This window comes from Equus caballus, chromosome 29 (assembly GCF_041296265.1).
Source record: "Equus caballus isolate H_3958 breed thoroughbred chromosome 29, TB-T2T, whole genome shotgun sequence".
NCBI classification, from domain to species: Eukaryota; Metazoa; Chordata; class Mammalia; order Perissodactyla; family Equidae; genus Equus; species Equus caballus.
This window is the reverse complement of record NC_091712.1, coordinates 40332375-40357847: the sequence shown is the minus strand read 5'-3', so window position 1 is coordinate 40357847 and position 25473 is coordinate 40332375. Positions and strand designations below refer to the sequence as shown.

The 25473-nt window shown below is 37.6% G+C and overlaps 1 protein-coding gene across 5 annotated transcripts in view; it reads right to left on the bottom strand.

Annotated features, from left to right (window-relative positions):
• Positions 1 to 25473, bottom strand: part of LOC100070591 (aldo-keto reductase family 1 member C23) — a 53410-nt gene that overhangs the window by 8328 nt on the left and 19609 nt on the right. For 3 of the 5 annotated variants that reach the window (XM_001501018.5, XM_070255060.1, XM_014737110.3), the window contains exons 7-10: positions 22782 to 22891; positions 21725 to 21890; positions 19968 to 20050; positions 16767 to 17035 (exon numbers count right to left, since the gene is read on the bottom strand). In XM_001501018.5, the coding sequence (XP_001501068.2) occupies positions 16993 to 17035; positions 19968 to 20050; positions 21725 to 21890; positions 22782 to 22891 (402 nt within the window). In that variant the 3' untranslated portion in view covers positions 16767 to 16992. Of the gene's footprint in view, positions 1 to 12038; positions 12216 to 16766; positions 17036 to 19967; positions 20051 to 21724; positions 21891 to 22781; positions 22892 to 25473 lie in introns of those variants that run through there. The other 2 variants (XR_011433940.1, XR_011433941.1) reach the window with 2 other exon arrangements.

Genomic DNA, 25473 nt, shown 5'->3' with positions numbered 1-25473 from the left:
ATATATAGTAACCAAAAGAGAGCTTGTGTGCTGACCCAGTAACAGATAAGAAAAATGAAGACAAAAACTGTGACAAGCAATAAAAAAGGGTATTATATTTAGATAAAAGAGTCAATCCACCAAGAATATAGAATAACTGTAAACATGTAAGTACCAAACATCAGAATTCCACAATATTGAAATTCACCTTGACAGAATTAAATGGGAGAAATAGACAACACCACAAAACTAGTTTGGAACTTGAATACCCTGCTTTCAATCATGGATTAGAAAAAGACAGAAGATCAATAAGGAAATAGAAAGGAGACTACTGGGACAATTGTATGCCAACAAATTGAGAAATTCTGAAGAAATTCTAAATTCCAAGAAACACATAAATAAAAGAATGAATCCTGAAGGAATATGAAAACTGAGTAGACCTATAACTATTAAGGACGTTGAATCAGTAATTAAAAAATAAAATAAAGACAATCCCAGGATCAGATTACTTCACTAGCGAATTCTACTAAGACTTTAAGGCAGAATTAACAACAATCATCCTTGACTCTTGCAAAAAACTGAAGAGGAGAGAACACTTCCTAACTCATTCCATGAGTTTCACATTACCTTGGTACTAAGCCAGACAAAGATGCTATGAGAAATCAACTGAAGACAGGTCTTCCATATAGTTTGAGAACAGAAATTCTCAAAAAAAAAGAAAACTAGAAAACTGAATTCAAGAGCATGCTAAGATTTTACACCATGACCCAGTAGGATTCACTCCTGAAATGCAAGGATTGTTCAACATGAAAAAATTAGTATATGTAATACACCATCTTAACAGGATGAAGGAAAAACCACATGATTATCTCAGTTTATGCGGAAACAGCAGTTGACAAAACTCAACACCCTTTTGTGATCAAAAACACAAAAACATCTAGACAGAGAAAATTCTTCCTCAACATAACAATGCCCATATATATAAAACCTACAACTAACAGTAAGTTGAAGTTGAAAGACTGAAAACATTTCCCCTTAATATTAATAATGGGAAACACTTGCCTGCTTTTGACACTCAAAATCAACATTGTATTAGAAGTTGTAGTTATAGAAATAAGACAACAACAAGAAATAATGTCACCTAAAATGGGAAGGAAGAAATAAAATTATCTCTGTTCTAAAATGATATCATCTTATATATAGAAAACCCTAAAGATCAAACAACAAAATTTGGAACTAACAAAGAATTTCAACAAAGGTGCAAATTACAAAATCAACACAATCAATGACATTTCTTTTATTTATTTATTTATTTATTTATTTAGGATATTCATGGGTGGGGAAAGAGCCAGGACTTTTTTTTTTAAAGATTGGCACCTGAGCTAACAACTGTTGCCAATCCTTTTTTTTTATTGCTTTTTCTTCCCAAATTCCTCCAGTATATAGTTGTATATTTCAGTTGTGGGTCTTTCTAGTTGTGGCATTTCAGATGCCACCTCAACATGGCCTGACGAGCGGTGCAATGTTCACTCCCAGGATATGAACCAGCGAAACCCCAGGACACCAAAGAGGAGCATATGAACTTAACGACTTGGCCACTGGACCAGCCCTTCAATGACATTTCTATACACTAACAATGAACAATATTAGAGGGAAATTAAAAAAGAAAATTCCATTTACTACAGCATGAAAAGGAATAAGATACTTAGGGATAACTCAACCAAGGAGGCAAAAGGCTCGTGTAATCAAAATTTCAAACTTAAATTATGGATGAAAATTTATGAAAATACAATCACGTGCATAAATGAAAGATTTAATATCAGGCTGACAATACTAAACAAAGAGATTTACACATGCAGTGGATTCGTTATATATATATCCCAACATCCAGGTGTAGCCCCTCTCTTCTCACGGTGGATCTCCTGCACCCACATGTAGTGACCCTACTGAGAGCCACAAGGATAGAAGTTCCAAGGATCATTCACAATCCCTGAGGAGGTTGTCCAGAATGGGGTGACCCCAGTGACTACCTCAAATTGGGATTTGCCTAATGATCTGAATTTTAGCGACCACAAATTGATGACACTGAGATCAAGGATATACTGGTTGGTATTCCACAGCCTGGCCTTCCCTGCTCCCTATCTGATTTGACATGTTATTTGAATTTCACCTGTTGAATTTTCTTCTGAAGTCAGCCCTCTAATTATTCAGCTCCCCTGCCATCCGTGAACCTCAAGTGAAATAAGATGGAGCCAAGTAGCTTGCTAATAGTCCAACAACTAAGGTAAGAACCTGGGAGTGATTCATTCTTTATCTTTAGGAGACCATCTTCTGAATGTAACTTCCAATCTATCAGGGTTTTATTTGTCCATTCAGAATTTACTCCAGGTCTTCTGTTGATCACCTTTAAAACGTAAGAAGGGTCTCCCAAAGTTAGGCCTACTTTGAGTAAGCATGAAACTATGAATTTAAACAGGAGAATTTACAGCAACAGGCATGAAGCTTGTCCAAATGTGGGCTATCATGGTGCTGTCTATTCAGTTTACACCTAGCTGTCCAGCTTCAGTTTGTAGGGCTTCAGTGAAAAGAATTGTCCCAGTTCTCAAGGATTCCAAGTGCAAAGAATGGAAAAAATTGAAAACATACATTTGGACCGGTTATTTGAGGAAACTATAGGAATTCAGAATTTGTTCTAGTTTAGATAGAAAACATAACCTGACAGACAATTAACGCAATCAGAATCCAACATTAACAAATGTGAATTGTACTTTCTATTGAGACAAAATTTTTCTCTCTAAAATTACTCTCATTTTTGCCAAAAATAGCCAAATTAAGACTCATTGGTTTATCAAATAAGTCTAGTTTCAATAAAGTTGTCTCAATTATTTACATATTTATTTATTTTTTTTTTTAAAGATTTTATTTTTTCCTTTTTCTCCCCAAAGCCCCCCGGTACATAGTTGTGTATTCTTCGTTGTGGGTTCTTCTAGTTGTGGCATGCGGGACTCTGCCTCAGCGTGGTTTGATGAGCAGTGCCATGTCCGCGCCCAGGATTCGAACCAACGAAACACTGGGCCGCCTGCAGCAGAGTGCGCAAACTTAACCACTCGGCCACGGGGCCAGCCCCTATTATTTACATATTTATAGCAAGATTAGCAATTGATCCTACATGTTCTTTTAAATCTGCATTGCTAGAACTTTTTAAAGGAATCTCGGATTCAACTTTAAAGGCTTCTGGAGGCCAGGGAAGACAAGCCAAGGACTTGTCATCAGACTCTGTCTGCAATACCTACAGATTTGGGAGAATTCCTCTCTTTTCGAGGTCTTCACCTTATCCTGAGGCTCTTGCTCCTGCCAGTGAAATGATCTTCTTTATTCACCCGATTTGGTTGCTGTGAACTCTGTAAGCAAGGTATGAGGCCAATATTTTCAGGTGGTTTCATTTGTTCCATAAAGTCAATCCTTGTTCCTTAAAGCCGTATGGTCATATCCTAACCTAAGTATGGTTCTCTCATATGACATCCCAGTCAAAGCCTTGGCAATACAAGTAGTGTTTCCAATGGTGTCCTGCTATAAGTTGAAAAGTTTATTATTGAACTCACACAAATAACTATATTGCCATGGTAATAAGAACACTCATCTAGAATTTCCAAATTATAGAGGGATGCAGTAGGGAGAAGAACAAAAATGCTTCAATTCTGCTTACAAATTGCCATAAGTTGTAGTAGCTTAAGATAAAACAGAAAAAGTTTCCTTAAACCTGGAAAAACACAATATTAAAAATTCAGAAATATTTTAAATGAAATGTAATAAAAATTAAAATCAACCTCATCGATTTAATTAATCCTATGTAATCAATGTGTCATATTTTGTTAGTAGTTTTATAAAGCCATCAGTTTCTCCATTACAGTTCTATAATTTCTTACCTTACTCAGTTTTGTAATCTGAAAGTTTATCAGAAACCTGTATTTTAAAGACAAGTATTACAGTGATTTCCACGAGTCTCTCTGAAGATGAAATGTGTTTGCAAAACCACCAAGTGAATAACTGTTTGTAAATAACAAACACTTAAAAATGGCAATTGGCAAAGATACATGCCTATTTCTGTGATATGCAGCACAATGAGAAAATAATTAGAATTGTGAGTAAAAACTTGGACTGATTAGAAATTTTGGGATGTTATAGAATTTAAAAAACATTTATTAGGGGCTGTCTGGGTGGCAAAGTGATTAAGTTACGTTCCTCTTTGGTGGCCCAGTGTTCGCCAGTTTGGATCCTGGGTGCAGACATGGCAGCACTTGTCAAGCCATGCTGTGGCAGGCGTCCCACATATAAAGGAGAGGAAGATGGGCACAGATGTTAGCTCAGGGCCAGTCTTCTTCAGAAAAAAGAGGAGGATTGGCAGCAGATGTTAGCTCAGTGCTAATCTTCCTAAAAAAAATTACTAATAACATTTACTCACACAATATAACATAAGGTTTATCATCATCTGTTGGACAATGCTTCCCATGTAATTTAATATACCAAATAAACCTAATTAATTTAATATTTTTCTCTTCATAGAATGACAGAACAAATTATTTGAGAAGTCCCAGGGCCAATTCATAATTCTCAAAGTTCCTTTTAAGTCAAAAGAAAGACTAATTCTGCGGGAAGTTTGTCAAAAATATCAAAAAGTTTCAAAACACTTGATCAAATAGGAGACAATCCTTAGTTATCCATTCAATCAAAGTGACAATGAAAATAGTAAAAAAAAACTTAGTAGAGTGACCTCAGTCTTTTTGACCATAGGAAGTTATTTTAACTAAAGATAGATTTCTGTCTTTTCCATAGACTTACTCAAAAATAAAAACGTTTTATAACCTCCTTATCAAGAGCACACCAATAATTAAAGAAAATGAATCTTTCAAGACAGAGAAAGACAAATTCTAATTTTACACCAGCTTACTTTTGAAATTGAAACTTACTTAATTAAATTCATTTAAATCTTAGCTAACTTGATCATGCTTATAACTCCTCAGGGTTTTACTTCCACAAGCCTTCTGTCAATTTTTATATTCAGAATTTATCACATGCTTTCTTTCCTAGAAATTTAGGAAAAATTTATGTTTCTTAACAAAACAATGAAAGTATCTCTTTGTTTTATATCTACTTTACTGAAAATATACATTTTCCTTTCCATGTATACCGACTTTCTTGAAATACATGCTTTCTCAAAGAAAATTTCTCAGCATATACAAAACCTTTATCAAGAAACCCAAGCATTTTTCAGTTACTCTGAAAAAAGAAGCCAAAATAGAGAAATCTATTCTCAGTAATCAATATTTAATATCTTATTTGGAGAATGATCCAGATATTCAATGAAATGTCATCATTTAATTTAGCTTAGCAAAACTCTAAAGTTTTAATTTACCAAAAGAATTTTGGAAGCTATTTTTAAGCAAATATACCATAAAACATAAATGTTATACTTAAAAAAATTAGCCCATTTTTATCTATCTAAATTATTTGTTTCCAACAATTACATTTTGATTACTGACAAAAACTTCATGTGACATTGAAGCAATTAGCCATCATCTTAAGTTGTTTTAAGTACGCAGCCAGTAACACACAATTATTTCTAAAAAGTTCTCCCAGAAGCTTTTATCATTTCCCCATCTATTTAGTTTAACTGTTCCCAACCATTATATTTAGATTTACTACAAAAATTTCATAAGACATCAAAGAAAATCAGCTATTATTCAAAAGCATTATTATTATTTCTATTATTAGTATTATTTTTGCTGTGGGAGATTTTCCCTGAGCTAACATCTGTGTCAATCTTCCAGTTTTTGGTATTTGGGTTGCCACCCCATCATGGCCACTGACAAGGGGTGTAGGTCCACACCTGGGAACCAAACCTGGGCCATTGAAATGGAGGGCACTGAACTTAGCCACTAGGCGATTGGGCTGACCCCTGCTATGTTATTCTTTTTACTGACAAGTTTTGTAAAAGAGATAACATGTCTGCATCATATCCAAAGTTTCTAACTATGAAAACATATTATTATAACCAAACCAAAAATCTTAAACAAGCTTCCATTTACCAAAGATCATTTTATATCATGTCAACTTGAAAAACATTTGGGTTGGGTTTTATTACATCTAAAATTAATTTATATAAGCACTTGCTTTGAGCCAATTAAGTAGAGTTCCTTTATAAATTATACCACCTGAGGCAGGCAAATACATGTAGAGACAGATGGACACAAATAGAGATCTTTGAAATTTTAACCAGATCTCAGACACAAAACTCAAGAATAGTTGGCTCCAAACTGTTTTTCTAGGAGATAGACTTATTCAGACGGCCAAAGATTTTTATTCAAGATTCTGTTGTTTTTGCTATAAGGATCCCTTTAAGAGCTGTTTTTGAAATAATTTTGCCTTTTAAAAGCTTTTGCATATTAATCAAATACTGCAATCCATTGTGTCTGAGAGGTTTCGAATCCTCTCTTTTGAGGGTGATCCATAAGGTGGACTCATCTGAAACAAAGCTTCCCCAGAATGGACGTTATTATTGCAAATTATTTCCAAAGTTTACTTATTTTCAGTTGCTTACATTTAGGTCACGAATTTTGGGAGTGTTAACGTAGGGGAGCTCAGGGAGAGAGGACAGAGGAGCAGCAGATTTGGCTGTGTTTTGTTAGCTTTAAGGCAGCTGGTGCAGCTGACATCCTCCAATCTGGAGTGTTTTCTATTTAAGTATTTTCTTTTAAAGAGGTTGTAAGGTATTCCTGATTTCATTTGGAAGCCTCAAGAGAATAAAATAGGCTTCCCATTGGTTGTTTAATTTCTAGCCTGCTTATTCCAATTGCATATACAAACACACTGAAATTGCCCCATTTTGGTCATTTTAATGTGAGATCTCCTTTAGCATGTTTAACTAACATTGTCTGAAGAGTGGATTTATATGCTGTTACAGTATCAGACAAAGGAAATGTTCTACAGTGAGAAAAAATGTTTATCCCTACAACATAATCTATAACACAATCAGGCAAAGGCATGGCCATCATTTCACACAAAGTTCATTTAAATATACTAAATTTTTCTTCCAAAATTTTATCTTGATTTTATCAACTCTTATCCCTCTAATCATAGTTTCCATTATGGTTCCATTAACGAGTCTTAGTTTCACAATACTGTCTGGGGGAACATTCTCAGCCAGACATAACATGCATTCACCAAAAGTGTTCAGGCAAAGTTGACATGACCCCTTCATATAATATTAGGTCAAATACGTTGATCTTTATAATCTTAGCAAGCTGAGGAACCTAGCTGTTGCCCCAAGAAACTGATGGTCATCTTTCTTATTGTGATTTCTGCTTTCTGGTATTTTAAAAATAGTTTTTTCAAAGTGGGGTGAATAGAATAGACTTCTTTGAGGTCCTTTATCTTTGGGAGACCAGTGAGGTTTCTGATGAGTCTTCCCAACCTTGGGCAGTCATTTATTAAAACCTTTGTTTTACCTCATTAATACCTGTTTTATGTATCGCAGTTTTCTTTTTAACAACAAGCTAAAGATTTCTTTCCTAGTGGGATGTGTCCTGTGACTCTTCCCTTTCTGATTCCTCTTTGCTTTTCCTCCTTTCAGTGTTTATTATATTCATGCCACTGTCTTATTTCTTAAAAACCCCTTTAAAATTTTTCACATTGTTTAGAAGAGTCCCTTTTTTTTTTTCTCAGCTTCTTTTTATTTTTTGGTAACTTAATATTTTCATTAGGATCTGTAAGAGCACGAGAGTAAACTGGGACCCTAAAATTGATCATATGGTCTTTTCCTTTTTCACAAGTTTTTAACTGAAAACCTTCCAATTTTGTAATAGGATAACCCAGAAAGCTACCACTGGGAATGGCATCTGAGTTTCCTATCATGTCATCACCCCACACATATTATACATGTTCACATTTCCACACAAGTATCAGGACAAATGGAGCTACAAATTAGTACTTTCAAGAAATCAGGTCCCCCCAACAAACTCCAGTAACCTGGGACAAAACCCCTGAAACAGAGGCAAACAAATGAAAAGAAAAGGAAGACTCAGTCATTCTTAAGGACGTGACTCAATCAAAACAAATGGGGCACAGAGTTTTCTCTCTGAGCAAGGTACCTAGTCCTTTCAACAAAATTGGAGCCCCCCTCTGACAAAACTCCAACAACTTGGAACAAAACTCCTGAAGCAGAGGGAAACAAATGAAAGGAAAAATAACACCCAGTCAGTTTTAACAAAGACACTCAACAACAGGATGCCCATTCCAGATCACAAGCAAAAACAAAGAAACAAATAAAGAAAATCTAATGCTTGTTTCCTTGCCAGAAGAAAATTAGTCTTAGATCCCGTGATGTCAGGACAGATGGAAAGTATCCAGCATAATCTGGAAGGTGAATCCCCTAGGCAGCTGTGAGACTTCTTCCCAGGAAATCAGAGTTAACCAGGGCCAGGGAGCCACAGGCAAACAGCCTCCAGACTGGATCACCAAATTGTTACTGAAGAAAAACACAGGTCTGTGTAACCATCACACAGGAGGGACAATACCTGCAATGCTAGGCTTATGGTAAGGAAAGAGGTTTATTATCAAAAGGTAGGCAAATGAGAAGGGAGTTAAAACTCAAAACTGCCTCTTTGAAGGGAAAAAAGGTAAAGGTGTTTATTTGGGGCTTTACATAGAGGTGGGGGAGCAGGACGCCTTGCTGGTTAACGCCTTCCCTCCAGCTTACATTTGGCCTTGAAGACTGAATTTCTTTTCCTGTGACTTTCTGCACTTTTCTGGTTAATTTTCATTTTCAGCCTGCATTTACTCTTGTGAGACTGAATCTTGTCATCTGGACAGTGATTTCCTAAGAAAGACAGCTCACTCATATGCTAAGGAGGAACAGAAAGACCTGGTTATTTCTAAACAATTTATTATACTGGGCATGCACAGCTGCAGTTAGTAAAGCTAATCTAAAATTTTTGACTCTGGGGGAGATTTTAACTTCTATGTTCTTCGTTTCAGTGGTGTCTGCGCCATTGTCCCAAGGAGCTCCTTATTTTGCCAAGGTGGGAGGCAGAGGATCCATCTCCCTCTCCTTTACGGTCTCAGATGAAGGATGAGCATGGGGGAAGTCATCTTCCTGGAGTTTGGCCCTGTTCTGAAGGAGTTGTTGCTATGTAACCATGGAGACTCTGTGTCTGGGCACAGCTGCCCACATGAAAGGTCTGTTATGCATAGCAAAGAGGAATCTGAATCTTGAGGTGACTAGCTGGGGCCCAGGACTTCAGTCTTCAAGACAGCCCAGGAGGCTCAAGTATTTATTTTTCTAAGCTGTCTCCTGCAAAGTGCAAGGTGACTGCCGTTTGATTCCAAAACCCATGGGTGGCCCTAGGGCCATGCCTGGTCTCTATAATCCCACAGGCATAGTGTGTGGCAGCCAGGGCCTCAGTGGAAATTTGGAACCTGGGACCAGCGACCAGGCTTACCAGACAGCTTGTGTGTTAATCCTAAGGCCCTCTATTGCTGTTTGCCCACTGGAAGAAAGCCGGCTCTCTAGTACTTTAAGAAATTGACGTGGTAGAGATCTCAAGATGGCAGCATAGGCACTCTGAACTCATCTCCTCCCATGAACACAACCAGGTTATGACTATTTTTGGAAAAATTACCCTGGATAGAAAACTGAAAACTGAATGAAGAGAACGCCCACAACAAGGGATATTCCTGACTAGGGTGGAAGAGGCATAAATTCCTTCTGCAAAGAAAAAAAGCCATCTTCAGGAGCAGCAGAGTTTCTCAGCCAGTCAGGTGGGAGCCACCCTGAGGTAGGCAGCCCCCCCCCCCGGAGGAGTGAGGTCTGGAGTGGGGGCCAATACTGCTATAAGCATCCTTCAGACTCACCACAACTGAGACGAATGTCTTACTAGCTGGCTTCAATAGCTAATAACTGCTGCAGGCTTACCCCCTTAAAAGCTATCGGAGGAAAGCTATAAAGACCTTGGTCTTAAAGGGGTCATGCATAAAGTCATCTTTCTCAGCAAACTAAAATCACCAGAGAGAAGGCTGACAGTCCTTTGGTGAAAAGATACTCACCTGGTGGGCTCTGGGTGCACCTCGGTGAGAGGAGAGACCTCTTTGGAGACTGAGACATTGGTGTTGACCCTTGTTGTGACCTAGTCCAGGTAGGCTGATACAGGCCCTGGTAGACACCATTGAAATTCTTCCCCTGGTCTGTTAGCCCAGGGTTCTGCCATACCCACTAGAGCACAGACTTAATCCAGTTCAGCCAGGGCAGGCAGCCTGCTCTAGGGACTAGCCTCGGCCAACAGCAACCCCTCAGGCTACTTGTTGGCCTGTTATGAACCCAGATGACCAGCTTTAGGGCAGAGTAGATGTGTTGGGGTGGCCTATTTGTGACCCTAAGACTCGGGGCTACCCAGTGCAGCTCTTTGAGTTTTTGATAGGTTGTGTGCTATGACAGTAAATGAAGCCTCTTGTGTACAGGCATGGGAGAGAGCCAAGACATGGGTAACCCTAATGGGAGGAGAAAATACACAAATGCCTGCCAAATGTGGGCTGCTGAAAGTGATTGTCCTTGTAATAAAAAATCAAATTATGCTTTTTCCATTCCAGGCCATGTCACAAGACCATTAGCAGCTTCCCATGAATAAATGAAAACAGGAAACTCAGGCTTCTCTTTGAGGTATCTTAGGAGGGCCAAATGGAGACCTTTCAATCCTGCAGAGCCCTCTGTCCCATGCTGGTCAGCAATGTGCTAGAGGCAGGTGGAATGATGCCACTTGCCTGTGAGCTCCATTCTATGTTATGGTGTCACTGCCACTGTCCAAAAGGGCTCCTCATTTTGACAAGGGGGCTAGCAGACGGGGTGCCTCCATGTTCCCCATGGTCACAGGTGAGCAGCTGAGCGTGAGTGTAGGCATCCTCCATGAGATTGGGACTGTCCTGAAAGAGCTGTTGTCATTTAAACAAGGAGGCTCCTAGTCTGGATGCAGTGGCCTATGTGAAGTGTCTCTTACTAATGGACGAGAGGAATCTGAGTCCTCAGACCATTGAATGGGGCTCAGGACCTCAGTCTTCAGGAGCCCAGTAGGCTCAAGTATCTGTTTTTCTAAGCTGTCTCCTACAAGGCACCTTGTGGCAGCTCTTTAGTCACAAAACCCATGGGCGCCCCTTAAGGTCCAGCTTGGTCTATACACTCCAGGTAATACATGGCAACCAGGGCATCACTGGAAAGTCACAACCTGGGACCAGAGCCAGGCCTGCATACAGCTCATATGTTATTACAAAGGCGTCCTCTTATTGTCCCAGGAACGATGCAGTCTCCCCAGTAATTTGAGAAATAAGTGTGGTAAAATCGACAAGAAGGATGTGTGTTGTCTCTGAAGGGAAACAAGCCAAGGAAGTGTCATCTGAACAAAACAGGTGACTGTTTTCATGTTCAAGGTGGCCTAAGCAACAAAATTTGCTTGGTGGTCTCAGGAATTGTTCACCCTTCAGAGGACCACATTACATTAACCAAGACCCTTGAATCTTGTGAGCGGCAATGGCACAGCCTCTGTTTTGCAAATGACTTGTGAGAGATTTAAGATCTTGGGTCACCTGTTCTAAAGCAGGGCCCATAAAAATGACCAAATGTGGTCACATAATGTGACCAGATAATGTGGATCACATAATGACCAAATGTGGTGATTTAACTGTTTCAGCCCTAGGGCCAGAGGTTGTGTGACATGACAGGCTACTGAAGTACCCACAGCAGGATGTGAAAATGTCCATTGAATGCCTTCATAAATGAGGGCAAACTAGATACAGATATGGAGAAAACATGGTAGTCAAATCGATGCCAGCAAGGTGGTCACCTGGAGTCCTTTGGATGTCTTGATGACTTCAACAGTAATTGGCAAGACAGCCACATTTAAGTTACAAAGTCAGCTGTGAGTCACCAAACCATTGTATCTGCCTTTAAAAATGGCCACAGGAGGTTATTAAATGGAGAATTAATGTTTGAATTATAAGATTTCCAGCAAAGTCACCTTTAATAAAGGAGTATTTTTCCTCTTCACCTTCTCTCAGATGTCACTGGAGAATATTAATGAATTTTCCTTGTGGACATAATTCCAAAGTCCCCCATTTTGTGTGTTCCAGTGGCAATGCCAGAGATTCGATCTTATTACAGGTGAGTACACAACATCTGAAAGTGTCCATGAGTTCTGAGGGGAACACAAAAGTGACCCATGAGAGGAAAACAAAGCTTGTGGACTGCCATTATCTTCTGGTTAGAACAAGACAGCCAGCAAAGGAAGGAGTGAGGGAGCATGCAGTTGCCTTCCCACGTATTTTTATTGATTTGAAAGTTCTCGAAAGAAGACAAATTCTAAGCCTGAAGTGACTGAATCACTGAATTTCCTCGTTAAATCTGAATTGGCCTGATTCAGCTTCCCACTATGGAGCAGAAGTGGAGGCTCATGAAAGAAAGCCAAGAAGAAGGAGTCAAAAGTGGTAGCCATGAGTAAAAGGCATGGAATTAAAGTTTGTAAGCAGTTATATGAAGAGTGCAGCCTAAATACTTGTAAATGTGGCTTAACAACTGAATGCAAATATCAAAAATGTTTATAGTCAAAATAATTTTAACTGGGTAAAAAACACTGAGCAATCTGTTGTACGTGGAAGTCATCAAAAGATAACATTGTCAATGGCTTTGCTAGATAAAGAGAAATCAAGTAGGTTCTAAAAACAATGACTAACTTAAATAAAAATTCATAGCTGCTGTGTGTAGTCTCCTGTCTGTTGTGTCTATTGAGGCTTTCCTCTTTTTATTCAAATAATTCATTTTTTATAACTAATATTTTAATTACTTATTTCTCCCATCTGCCTTTTCTTATTTACTTAGTTTCCTTGGCTTTTCATAAATACTTGTCCCTGCTTAATTCCTTTGAGAGTGCTAAGCAAATTATTTTATGGTCATGCTTAAATTACTCATTTGTTTTTTCTTCTTGTGTGATTTTTTTCCTATTTTTTGGTTCTCTTGGTTCTTTTTCATGGTTGTAGATTTCCTTCTCTGATTCATTACACTTGATTTGAGAAGCAGTCTTGTTCCTGCTTGTCCTGGAGTTGTGTGGTAACTCTCGTGGTCCCAGGTCTTGGGTTAGGATTCAGGGTGATTGCACTCTTCCTTCTGAAAATCAAGTTTCCTGACATTGATTTGAAACCGACCAATATTTGTATAACTCTTTGGCCTTTTACTTGGAGCATCTTGGCTGAATCTCTGTAAGAGATTCCATGATTTCTCAATTCCTTTGTGTTTGGGCCTGCAATTGCCATGACTTCTTCTGGCAAGGACTATTTTTGACAGCTTCAATTCCACAGAATGCAGTGCAGAAATTAATGACCAGCTGGGGATTTTTCCTAGGTGGCTCAGTTCTACAACTGCAAGGCTGTTCTTGAAGTCTACCCTGGACATAGGGGCCATTCACAGACCATGCCATCTCAGGCTTCATCTCTGAACCTTCCCATAGGACGAGGGAATAGCTGCTCTTTACCTTGGTGCCACTGCACCTTATTATTCTGGGCAGGCTATGAAAGAATTTTGGCATCTATAAATGCTGTGCAGGCAGAAAATGTCTAGCCTAGGAGAGCTTCCACAAGTCTGCAGAGATAACCAGGTCAACTCACAGAGGTGGATGGTTCCTTGAGGTCTGATTCCACTTTCCTTATGAAGAAAGTGCTCCTTTGGAAACAAGTTTCTACGAAATGACTCCATACGATCTCATGTGATTAAGGCTGCTAACCTAGTTCACTAAGACGTCGCTGATTACCAGAGAATGACCTCACCTCCTGTTCCAGTTCATCTTCACAGACCTCAGAATTATCAGAAACACCATCATCTTGACTACGTGAATATCAGATCCTTTCACAGTTGTGTCTTAAGACAGTCTCAAAATCTGACTCTTAGCAGGTGCTCAAAAACTTTTTCGATTAACAGGAATACACTGTTACAATAAAAATTGGACTACACATTTTTTATTTTTATTAATAGACTTTACTTTTTAGAATACACTTGTATTTACAGAAAAAATGTTTTTAAAGTCCAGAGAGCTGCCGTTCAGTCTCTGTTCTCCTCCCCACTCATGCCCCCATTTCCCCTATTATTAGTATCTTGTGTTACTGTGGGACATTTATGATAACTAATGAGATAAGACTTACACAGTATTATTAGCTAAGGTCTATGGTTTACATTAGGGTTTCTCTGTTTTGTACAGCTCTGTGAATACTGAAAAATGCAAACTGACATGTATCTACCCTTAGTGTCTACATACTGAATGGGTTTATCATCTTAAAAACCTCTATGCTCCTCTTAACTATCCTTTCCTTTCCCTCTTCCTCTAAACTCTTGGCAACCTTGATCATTGTATTGTCTTTATAGTTTTGCTAGTTGCAAAATGGCATACAGTTGAAATCTTATGGTATGTAACCTTTTAAGATTTGCTTATTTCTCTTAGTAATACACATTTAAGTTTCCTCCATGTCTTTTCATGTCTTGTTAGTTCCTTTATGCTTATCACTGAATAAAATTCTACTGTATTGATACAATTATGTGTCTATATCCAATGAACTGCTATACAAAATTTGACAATTATTAAAAATTGCTATGAACATCTGTGTAAAATTTTTTGTGTGGACACAAGATTGTAAGTCTTTTGGTTAAATGTCAAGGAGCACAGTTGCTGGAGTATATGGTAGAAGTATGTTTGACATTGAAAGAAACTGCCAAACTATCTTCCAAAATGGCTGTCCCATTTTGCTTTCCCACCAGCAAGGAAAGACTGGTGCTGTAGATTCACATCCTTTCCGGTATTTGGTGTTGTCACTGTTTTGGATTTTGGCAATTCTCACAGATGTGTAGCAGTATCTCATTTTTAAAAATTTTCAATTCACTAACGACATATGATGTTGAGAAATTTTTCATATGTTTACTTGTCATCTATGTATTGTCTTTGGTGAACTGTCAGTTCAGATCTTTTGCTCGTTGATAAATTGAGTTTTTGTTTTATTACTACAGAATTTTAAGTGTTCTTTGTATATTTTGGGTACTGATACTTTATCAGTTAGAGTTTTGGAAGTATTTTCTCATAGACAGTGTATGGTCTTTTAATTCTCTTTATGGTGTCTTTCACAGAGCAGAATTGTTAAGTTATTTTAATGAAGTCTGGCAATTTATTTCCCACATGGATTGGACTTTTCGTGTTGTATCTAAAAAGTCAAGACCATTCCCAAGGTACTCTAGATTACCCCCTACATTATCTTGTAGAGTGTTATAGTTTTGTGTTCTACATTTAGATCTATCATTCATTTTGACTTAAGTTTTGTGAAAGGTGTAAGGTCTGAGTCTCGATTCAGTTTTTGTATGTGGATGTCTAGTTGTTCCAACACCATTTGTTGAAAAGACTAATCTTTCTCCTTTGAGTTGTCATTCTTTTCTATCAAAGATCAGTTAACTATATTTTAGTGGGTCTATATGTGGGCTCCCTATTCAGTCCATTGATCAATGTGTCTGTACTTTCACCTATACAACACTGTCTTGATTGCTGTACGTTTCCAGTAAGCCTTGAAGTTGAGTAATGTCAGTCCACTAACTTTCTTGTTCTCCAGCTTCCATTAAGCCACGATTCTCTGTATCCAACTGTCTGTATAATTTTGGGGTCTGCAATTTTCTTTGTGACTTCGATTTTCTGGTAGATCTAAGGAGAGTTGTTGATTCTTAGTTTGTCGTTTTTTGCCTTATGAGGAAGGAAGTGTTGATTTCCAAGGTCTTTATCTATGTGACTAAAACCCAGAAGTCTAGCTTTTTCAATATTATTAAAGTTTGGCCCTATTTTTTGAACAGTTCTGAATTAGTTAGGCAATATATTTTCTTTGGCCTTAGCATCTTCTCCTTACATTTTTCCTGCCTGAATCAGGCCTAGGGAGTTTACTTGGCTACCTTTGCCATCTACATTGATCCTCCCAGGGGAGCAACTCTTTAAGACGCATTTTAATAAATTAACTGAAAAAAATGTCAAGGATCCCTTATAAAAAATTTAAATCTTAGAAGATTCAATCCTGATAATTATGCACTATGTCTTAATAATATAAGGGTATGCTGTAGTCATACAAATGTGAACTACAATCTGAGAACACCCCAGCAAGCTCATTACTGTTTCCTGGGCACACATGGCAGCCTAGTCCTGACTTTCAGGTCTGGCCATTCCACAGAATACTGTGGAAAATTCCTTTTCATGTACAGGAGAAAAGTAGCAGAGAGGCATTTTCCAAATTTTCCCAAAAAGGTATGTGCTCGAATCTCTTCTCCTAAAAATTATGTACGTCTGAGTCCTAATGACCTTCCAGGCTGGTTCCCCTCCAACATCCTGGGCCAACTCTGCCCCAGGAATACTTAATTCTGGGATTTTCTGGAGCATTTATCCCCCGCGCTGCTGAAAGACAGCCTGCGTATTGCTGATCATCCTTGCAACATATGCCTAACCATACAGACCACATGGAATACGTCCTCTCATTCCTCAAAGGCTAGAGGAACACTGACTGATAAATACCTGCTAACTACTACTTCCCTAGAGACTGAAAACTCATCCCTCTTGTTCCAGAAATATCTATAAAATTGTCTTTATTGTATCCCCTCCCACTTCTTACACCAGAAGATCCAGGCAAACCAGTTTTTGGCTCTAAGAGTCAGAAGGAAATAAAATATTCAACAGAGACAGGAGTAGGTAAAACAATTTAGGGGTAAAAATCTTTAATTTTTACAGAAAGTGACAAAAATGGAGTGCCTTTCCTTACTGACCTAAGCACTTAAGTCTAGCTGAGTATGAGCTGCTAAGCAGCATGGATGGAACCCATGCAGATGTGTGTGATCACCAACATCCGAGACAGTTCCCACCTCAATATCCACATGCAGAGCTTCTGGTAGAAGTCAGGACAAAGGCCTCCATATTAATATTCATCAGAAAATGGATACTCAGGGTGGTCAGCAAAACTAAAATGAGAAAAACAAGGCATATATGGGGTCAATGACTCTGTTCCAATGGTGGTAGAGAAGTGATTTCTATGAAGCTGTCATTGAGGTAAAGTCAAACATTTTATTTCCTGACCAGGTGTAGAGTCTGCCTTTCTTTCTTTCACAAACATGACTTTATAATAATATTTAAATAATAATAATTAAATGTTTCAAATAATATTCCTTGCCCTGTACTTAGTACACAGAATACGCAAAGTCAAATAATCAAATATTTTCCTCTCCTTAGCTACATATGTCAATAAAGCAACAAGATAGTCTCTCCTTTCTCATTTCAAATCTTCAGTGGAAGAAAAAGACATGTCCAGCCACTTGCTCAGCACTAATACTTTATGGTGATACAGTTTACTGAATGCAATTTCACTTCGATTTTTTTTTCAGAGATTTTTTTTTATTAAGATTATGATAGTTAACAACCTTGTGAAATTACAGTTGTACATTATTATTAGTCATGTTGTAGGTACACCACTTCACCCTTAGTGCCCTCCCCCAACCCTCCCTTTCCCCTGGTAAGCACCGATCAGGTCTCTTTGTCTATACGTTAACTACCACCTATGAGTGGAGTCATACAGAGTTCGTCTTTCTCTGTCTGGCTTATTTCACTCAACATAATACCCTCAAGGTCTATCCATGTTGTTGTGAATGGGACGACTTTGTCCTTTTTTATGGCTGAGTAGTATTCCATTGTATATATATACCATATCTTCTTTATCCAATCATCAGTTGCTGGGCACTTAGGTTGGTTCCATGTCTTGGCTATTGTGAATAATGCTGCAATGAACATAGGGGTGCATGGGACTTTTGGAATTACTGATTTCAGGTTCTTAGGATATATATCCAGTAGTGGGATGGCTGGGTCATAAGGTATTTCTATTTTTAACTTTTTTAGAAATCTCCATACTGTTTTCCATAGTGGCTGCACCAGTTTGCATTCCCACCAATAGTGTATGAGGGTTCCTTTTTCTCCACAGCCTCTCCAACATTTGTCACTCTTGGTTTTGGATATTTTTGCCATTCTAAAAGGTGTAAAGTGATATCTTAGTGTAGTTTTGATTTGCATTTCCCTGATGATTAGTGATGATGAGCATCTTTTCATGTGTCTATTGGCCATCTGTATATCTTCTTTGGAGAAATGTCCATGTCCCCTGCCCATTTTTTGATTGAGTTGTTTGATTTTTTTGTTGTTGAGCTGTGTGAGTTCTTTATATATTATGGAGATTAACCCTTTGTTGGATAAATAACTTCTAAATATTTTTTTCCCAATTAGTGGGCTCTTTTTGGTTTCAATCCTGTTTTCCCTTGCCTTGAAGAAGCTCTTTAGTCTGATGAAGTCCCATTTGTTTATTCTTTCTATTGTTTCCCTCATCTGAGGGGTTATGGTGTCCAAAAAGATTCTTTTGAAACTGATGTCAAAGAGTGTACTGCCTATATTCTCTTCTAGAAGACTCATTGTTTCAGGCCTAATCTTTAGGTCTTTGATCCATTTTGAGTTTATTTTTGTGAATGGTGAAAAAGAATGGTCAATTTTCATTCTTTTACATGTGGCTGTCCAGTTTTCCCAGCACCATTTGTTGAAGAGACTTTCTTTTCTCCATTGTAGGCCCTCAGCTCCTTTGTCGAAGATTAACTGTCCATTCACTTCTATTTTTTAAATTTATTAATTATTTACTAATTTCCCACCACATACAACACATCCACTTAGATCCAGAAATGGAAAGAATGTCATGTAAACATTGGGTTCCATCTCCAAGGAGCTTACTGTGAGGTAGGATGATCTCTATTCAGTAATAACACAAAATGTAAATTGATAGAAAATAATGGCTTCTTATTAAAACATCTAATTTATTTGAAGAATGGCTGATTCATTACTACTCTCTTTTTCTCTCATCATTACTTACATACCTTGTTCGTCGTTTGTCTCTATATTAATAAGTATATTGGTAAGGACAAAAATTATCTACCAGCTTTTGAGTATTCACAATTTTCCACTATGCTAATTGCTTTCCATACATTATCACATTTATTGCTATTACGAGTTAAAATTCTCACAGGGAGAGGGAATGTGCATTCCTCCCTTTCCCTCATTTATAATGAAAATTTTTTTCTTAAAATTACAAAACAGTAGGCCATGAAGGAATATTAAAGATTTTTTGTTGGCTATAAATTATCTCCACAAATTGTGATTTGCCTCCACATTCTTCCTTTGGTTTATATTTCTCTTCTTGAAAACTTTGTCCTCTGTGTCGAGATCTCCATATTTCAGAAAATCTTAACCAAGAATTCCTGTGGACTCCACAATGACAGCCTTTGTGGAGGGAAATGCAGTATTTGGGTCCTGAACAAACATACAATGAAAAGGAAGGGAGAGATATGGAGACTTATGAGGGACATAAACTTGGCAGAATCTCATGAAGATTCTTATGGGAGCAATGAGCATTTCTGCTATGAACACAAGCTTGATGGAGAATCCTTTAATCTGATAAAGAATTGAGAAGTTGGAGGAAAAAGAAGATAAATATAGTTTTGGAAACATTCAATTAGGCTACACTGGTGATATTCACAGTTTATGTCCACTGGATTGTTGTGGAAATGAGAATCCTATGTGGAATATACAGATTCAGCAATGACATCAAGCGTCTTGGAAAGTTACATGGAGTGATGAGGGCAGGACACATGTGTATAATTCCAAGCCGACCCTGCTCCACTCATCCTGCCATTGTGTCAGTGAACAAAGCTCTGGAGTGAGCCTGGCATGAGATTCCAGGAAGTTCCTGTCTCGTCCCTGACTCAAATTAGCCTCTGAATCCCTAGTATTGACATCAATTTTAACAATGATCATACTCTCATTATCAAAATATAAACTGAAGCAAACGTATTTACCAAAGTTACTTACATTTTAATAGAAGCATATCGAAGATTTTGGTTTAGGCCATCTAGGACTTTCATGTCCTCTGAAGTCAACTGGAATTCAAAAACCTACCACAGAAGTAGAAAGATTTTTTTTGATTTCCAGATTGCATATTGCCAATTTGGAAAATCCAGGCACATCAGACTGAATCATGCAGAGGCAATATTCAAAATATCTTAGGAATTTCCAAGAGTTTTCAAAGACATCAAGAAAAATCTCAAGTATTAATAAGTATCAAGAAAAATTAAATAAAAATCCATAAGTAGATATGGTAGATTGAAACTGCACAAGACTACAGACAAAAAAGAGATCTTTAAAAAAGTGAGGGAACAAAGCCCACATTATTCAAAGAGATAGGGTCATGTACTTAGCAGATCCAGAAGACTCTAGAAATAGATTTAAAAAATACAAAACATAATGTAGTAATTCTCACTAATACAAGTGGATGTCTATATCCCATCAATGAACAGTTAGAAAGTCAATAAATTTTATTCAAGGTAATTTAAAACAATAATTGTCCAAATACTAACAATGTCATGTTCAAAGGACACAGTACCCAGCCTGATGAGAACGTTACTGTCTAAATGTGGGACATTTTAAGCATCAAAATGAATGTGAGTAATGGCTAATATGTTGAACCAAATAAATCCATCAATCCATAATAATATTCCAAGAGAGTGATTAGATGGAGAAGTTGGAGGGTAGATAAATCAATAGACAGGTTGATAGGTAGCAGGCAAAATTTCAAAAATATAAAAATTGATCCGAGTTACACACTTATTGCAATAGTCTTTCAACTTTTCCAAACATTTGAATATCTGTAAAGTAAAAAGTTAGTAAAAGCTATCAAAAGCATATCTAATTTACTAGTCATCTATGAATAAATCCAACAGCAGTATTAAGTAAATACCTTGTGGAGGAAGTTTTGAAATTTATTAAAAATATATAAATAACATCAAAGCATTTAAAAACATATCATAATCATTGATTGGAAGTCTTAATATTGTAAAGAAGTCAGTTTTCTCCAAATTAAGCTATAGTTTTGATGCAATATGAAACAAAGACTTACACTATTATTTTTTGTGAAAGTTGACAAATGATACTATATTTTACATAAAAGAACAACTAGTGAAGAATACACAAGATGTTCTTAAAGAAGAAAAAGAAATGAAGAAAAAACTTACCATTCTGGAAAGCAAAGCATTTCCACTATAAATAGACAGTATAGAAAAGTAAGTAGTTGAATAGAAGAGAGAGGCCAGAAATGAACTGAGGGACATTTGACACATGACGGAGACGACAGTGAAAAGCTGTGGGAAATGATGGACATTTGGATTTCCCTTTAAACATATACATATTTAGGTTCATTTTGTCATTGTATTAAACAATCAATTACAGGTATATTAGAGACCCAAATTTGAATGAAAAGACACAGGCACTTTTGGAAGTTTCTCTACCCTTTGAACCTGGCCTGGCCTGTATCTTGCACTGGACAAGAAAATTTTCCAGAAGCAGGGGTGAGTCAATTCTTATCCTAGAATGAAAAGGCTTTGCAAGTATACAATCACTGCCTTGGCCTCATGCAAAGAGGAGAAAACCAGTGAGAATACACATAAGTAATAAACGCATGGGAAATAATAGGTAATTCATCAGGGCCCAAAGATGTCTTACGATCCTTACAAAGAAGAACTCATGTGATGGATACTCTTTAGGAGCCCCATGCCCAGAGCTTCAACAATCACCTGCATGTTCTCTTTCATCTGCTTCTCATTGATACACTTGGCCAGAACCACAACCCCACGCTGTAGCTGGTAGCGAAGGGCAATCAGTGCTGGAGATCGTTCGTACTTTTTTGCCATGGCACAAAGGACGGGATCTTCCAAGAGAACCGGGCTGCTCTGGTCCACCCTGGAAGAAAATGCAGAAATGCTGAAGACCTTAAACTGAATTTTTCAGTTTGTTCTGAGCCTTCTGAAAAAGACCCAGGTGGTCCACTCTAGACCAGTTCTTCTCAACAGATGGTCCCTGGACAAGCAGCAACAGTATCATCTGGTAACTTGTTGGGAAGGTAAATTCCCTGACTTTACTGAAGACCACCTGATTCAGAAACTCTTTATTTAGGAAGCCCTCTAGGTCATTTTGATGCATGTTTGAGTCCAGACCATTGCTTTCAAATCATAGATTTTTTCCCTTTTACTTCTCAGGGGCTGTTTATCTTCTCTGATTATAGCCCTCACAGTAAGAATAAGAGTATGAAAGGAGAAAGAGAAAGGAAATGAATGAGATAGTCTTTATTTTAAATTTTGTATGATATTGATAAAAGTTGAGTAGTCACAAAAGGTGAACTATTCATTTTATCATTACTTATAGTATGCAATATTTCCATAGAAGTTTACAAAAGTGTTTCCGATCACAATTTGTTCTATCATAATAAATCTAGGAGTTACATATTACCATCCTGATTTTAGACATAAGTAAACTCAGAGAGTCTATTACTAGAAATGCATTAATTAGTTCAAAAACATCTACATCATGACTTAAGCTTATGACTTTTGTCTCAATTTTTTGGATTATATATAGATTTTCATGCAGACATTTGTTATTGATTAATCTACAACCAACACATATAATGCAATAGCATTGACTAGGTCATGGGGTGACAAAGGGGAAGGATTTCTTCTGTCCCTCCCCTCTCTCCCCAAGCCAGTTGAGAGTTAATTCCAGAAAACTGAGTATAGTATGATTTAAAATATTTCATCAAAAGTGTGTTTTAGGCATACTCCCTTTTGCCTTCATTACCATTGTTTTGGACGTTGGCTTCCCAAAGCACAATAGGCAACTAGGACAATATCTTTGGATTTGCAGAAATCCAACAGTTTCCTCTGGTTGAGATAAGGATGACATTCCACCTGTAGAATGCCAAGATAGAAAAATGTCACACTGCATGATACGGGAATATTAATATGAAACAGAAAGTTTAAAAGGAAAAAAGGCTGAACAAAAAACTGTTTAATATTCAATTTATACTAGAAACATCAACATCAAGTAATTATTTTTTAAAAAGTAAATATCATATATATGTTCCCTAAAATATTTTAGGGATTTCCTAAAAGGGTAAAAAAAGAAAAAGAAATATATTTCTGAGAACAGGCAAATCTATGGATCAGATCTTGTTTATACAATACCATTGTATGTTACAAGGATCCATAGCTAAATCCAGATGTGGAACAGGAATATAACTTGTTTGAACCTTGAACATCAAATTGTGCCAGAAAACAAGAAATCAATCAAAGACTCATGAAGGAATGTCTAAAGGAAAACAAAAAGGTCCAACAATTTGATGGGGATCCCACTGGTGAAATTTGAGTAGATTTGAGCAGCAAAGGGAATAATGACTAAGAGCAATTATAACACATAGAGTAAATAAAAATCCATGAGTCCATAGTGATGAGAGAGAGAGAACAAAAATCCTTGTTGCCACTGATGGTGAGGATTGCATAACTTCTCTCTCAGAACATTGATATTCAATGGGAAGGAATTAACCTTTTCTCTTGCCTTATAGGAATAATTATATTTTATCCTTACTTCATGAGTGAATTTTATGTTTACATTAAAATTTCATGTAAAAAGACTTATAAAAGTGTGTATAAAATTTAATATGATTATAGAGTGATGTCAGCATCATGGCAGAGTGAACTTGCACATGACTCTCTCCCCTCCAACATGCGACAAAAAGGGGCATACATACTCCAACATAAGATATCTAAACAACACAAAAACATCAGAGAGACAGGCAGCCACACAACAGAGTACATAGAAGCTGGAGCCCCCCTTGGAGGAGCTGGAATGGGTAAGAGAGAACTTTGCTCCCTCCCCTAAATACTGTGATAATATCCATGGGAGGATCCCTGAGGGAAAGAGTGGGGGAGGGGTCACTCATCACAGGATCACCAAGGACTCCCTAGGGTCCTTTTAGCCTAGAAAGAAACCCTTTAATGGAGTGAAAGTTATCGTGGGGTGTGATCTCCTCAATCCTAGACCCCAGGAGACCAGATAGTGAGAGCTGATTGAGAAATCCTGGAGTGCATGCAGGAGAAAGTGTCCCTCCCCCCAACCCTGTACCACACCGCTCCACTGTCTGTGATCTTGGCTGAAGTCACAGGGCTCAGAATATGCAGCTCTCAACACTCACCCAGTGCTGATTGGTGGTAATGGCAGCTGAATAATACCAGAGTGAGAAAGACCTGACCTTCCAACATCAGACACTACATCAAAATCTCCAGACCCAGAAAGAAAACAAGCACTCAGAACTCAATCCAGAGGACACAGAAATACGTAAGCTAAATGACAATGAATTCAAAATAGTTATCATTCACAAAACTCAACAAAGTAAAGGAGAATGTAGAGAAATTATTCAATGAATTCAGGAGCTACTTCACAAAAGAGATTGAAACTATAAAGAAGAATCAATCAGAATTTTTAGAGATGAAAGACACAATGAAAGAGATAAAACAAAATATGGATTCCCTGAATGCTCAAGTGGACATCATGGAGGAGTGTTTCATCATAACTGAAGATAGACATGTTGAAATGCTCCAGACAGAGGAGGAGAGAGAACGAAGACTAAAAATAAATGAAGAAACTATCTGAGAAATATCAGACTCAATGAGGAATGGGACATAAGAATTATAGGTATTCAAGAAGGTGAAGAGAAGGAGAATGGAGCTGAAAGTGTGTTCAAAGAAATAATAGCGGAGAACTTCCCAAATCTGGGGAAGGAGAGGGAAATATGTGTAGAAGAGGCTTCCAAATCTCCTAGACATGTCAATGTAAAAAGAACTATTGAAAGGCATATAGTAATAAAACTGGCAAAAATGAATGACAAGGAAAGAATACTCAGGGCAGCAAGGCAGAAGAAAATAGCTTACAAAGGAACCCCATCAGGCTTTCAGCAGATTTCTCTGCAGAAACCTTGCAAGTTAGGAGAGAATGGACTAGCATATTAAAAACTTTAAAAGACAAGAATCTTCACCCAAGAATACTCTATCCAGCAAAAATATCCTTCAGATATGCAGGAAAAATTAAATCTTTCCCAGACAAACAAAAGCTAAGGCGCTTCATAGCCATGAGACCCCTCTCCTACAAGAAATCCTCAAGAATGCCCTCATACCTCAAAAAGAATAAAAGGGAGAAAAGGGTCACAAAACACAGAGTAAGAAGATAAACAGGTAGACAGAATCACAATAGGAGAGCAAATATTCAAGTGTAACATTAGGCTAAAGGGAAGGAAGACAGCAAAAACAAAGACAGTCTTGTCACTTTAATCAAAAACTGACAACACGAGTTTAATAAGATATGAGAAAAACAACCTAGGAGTGGAGGAAGAAAGGGACTGAATCGGTTTGGACTAAAGAAACAAGAGGCCATCAGAAAATGGACTATCTTATACGTGAGATTCTGAATACAAACATCAGGGTAACCACTAAACAAA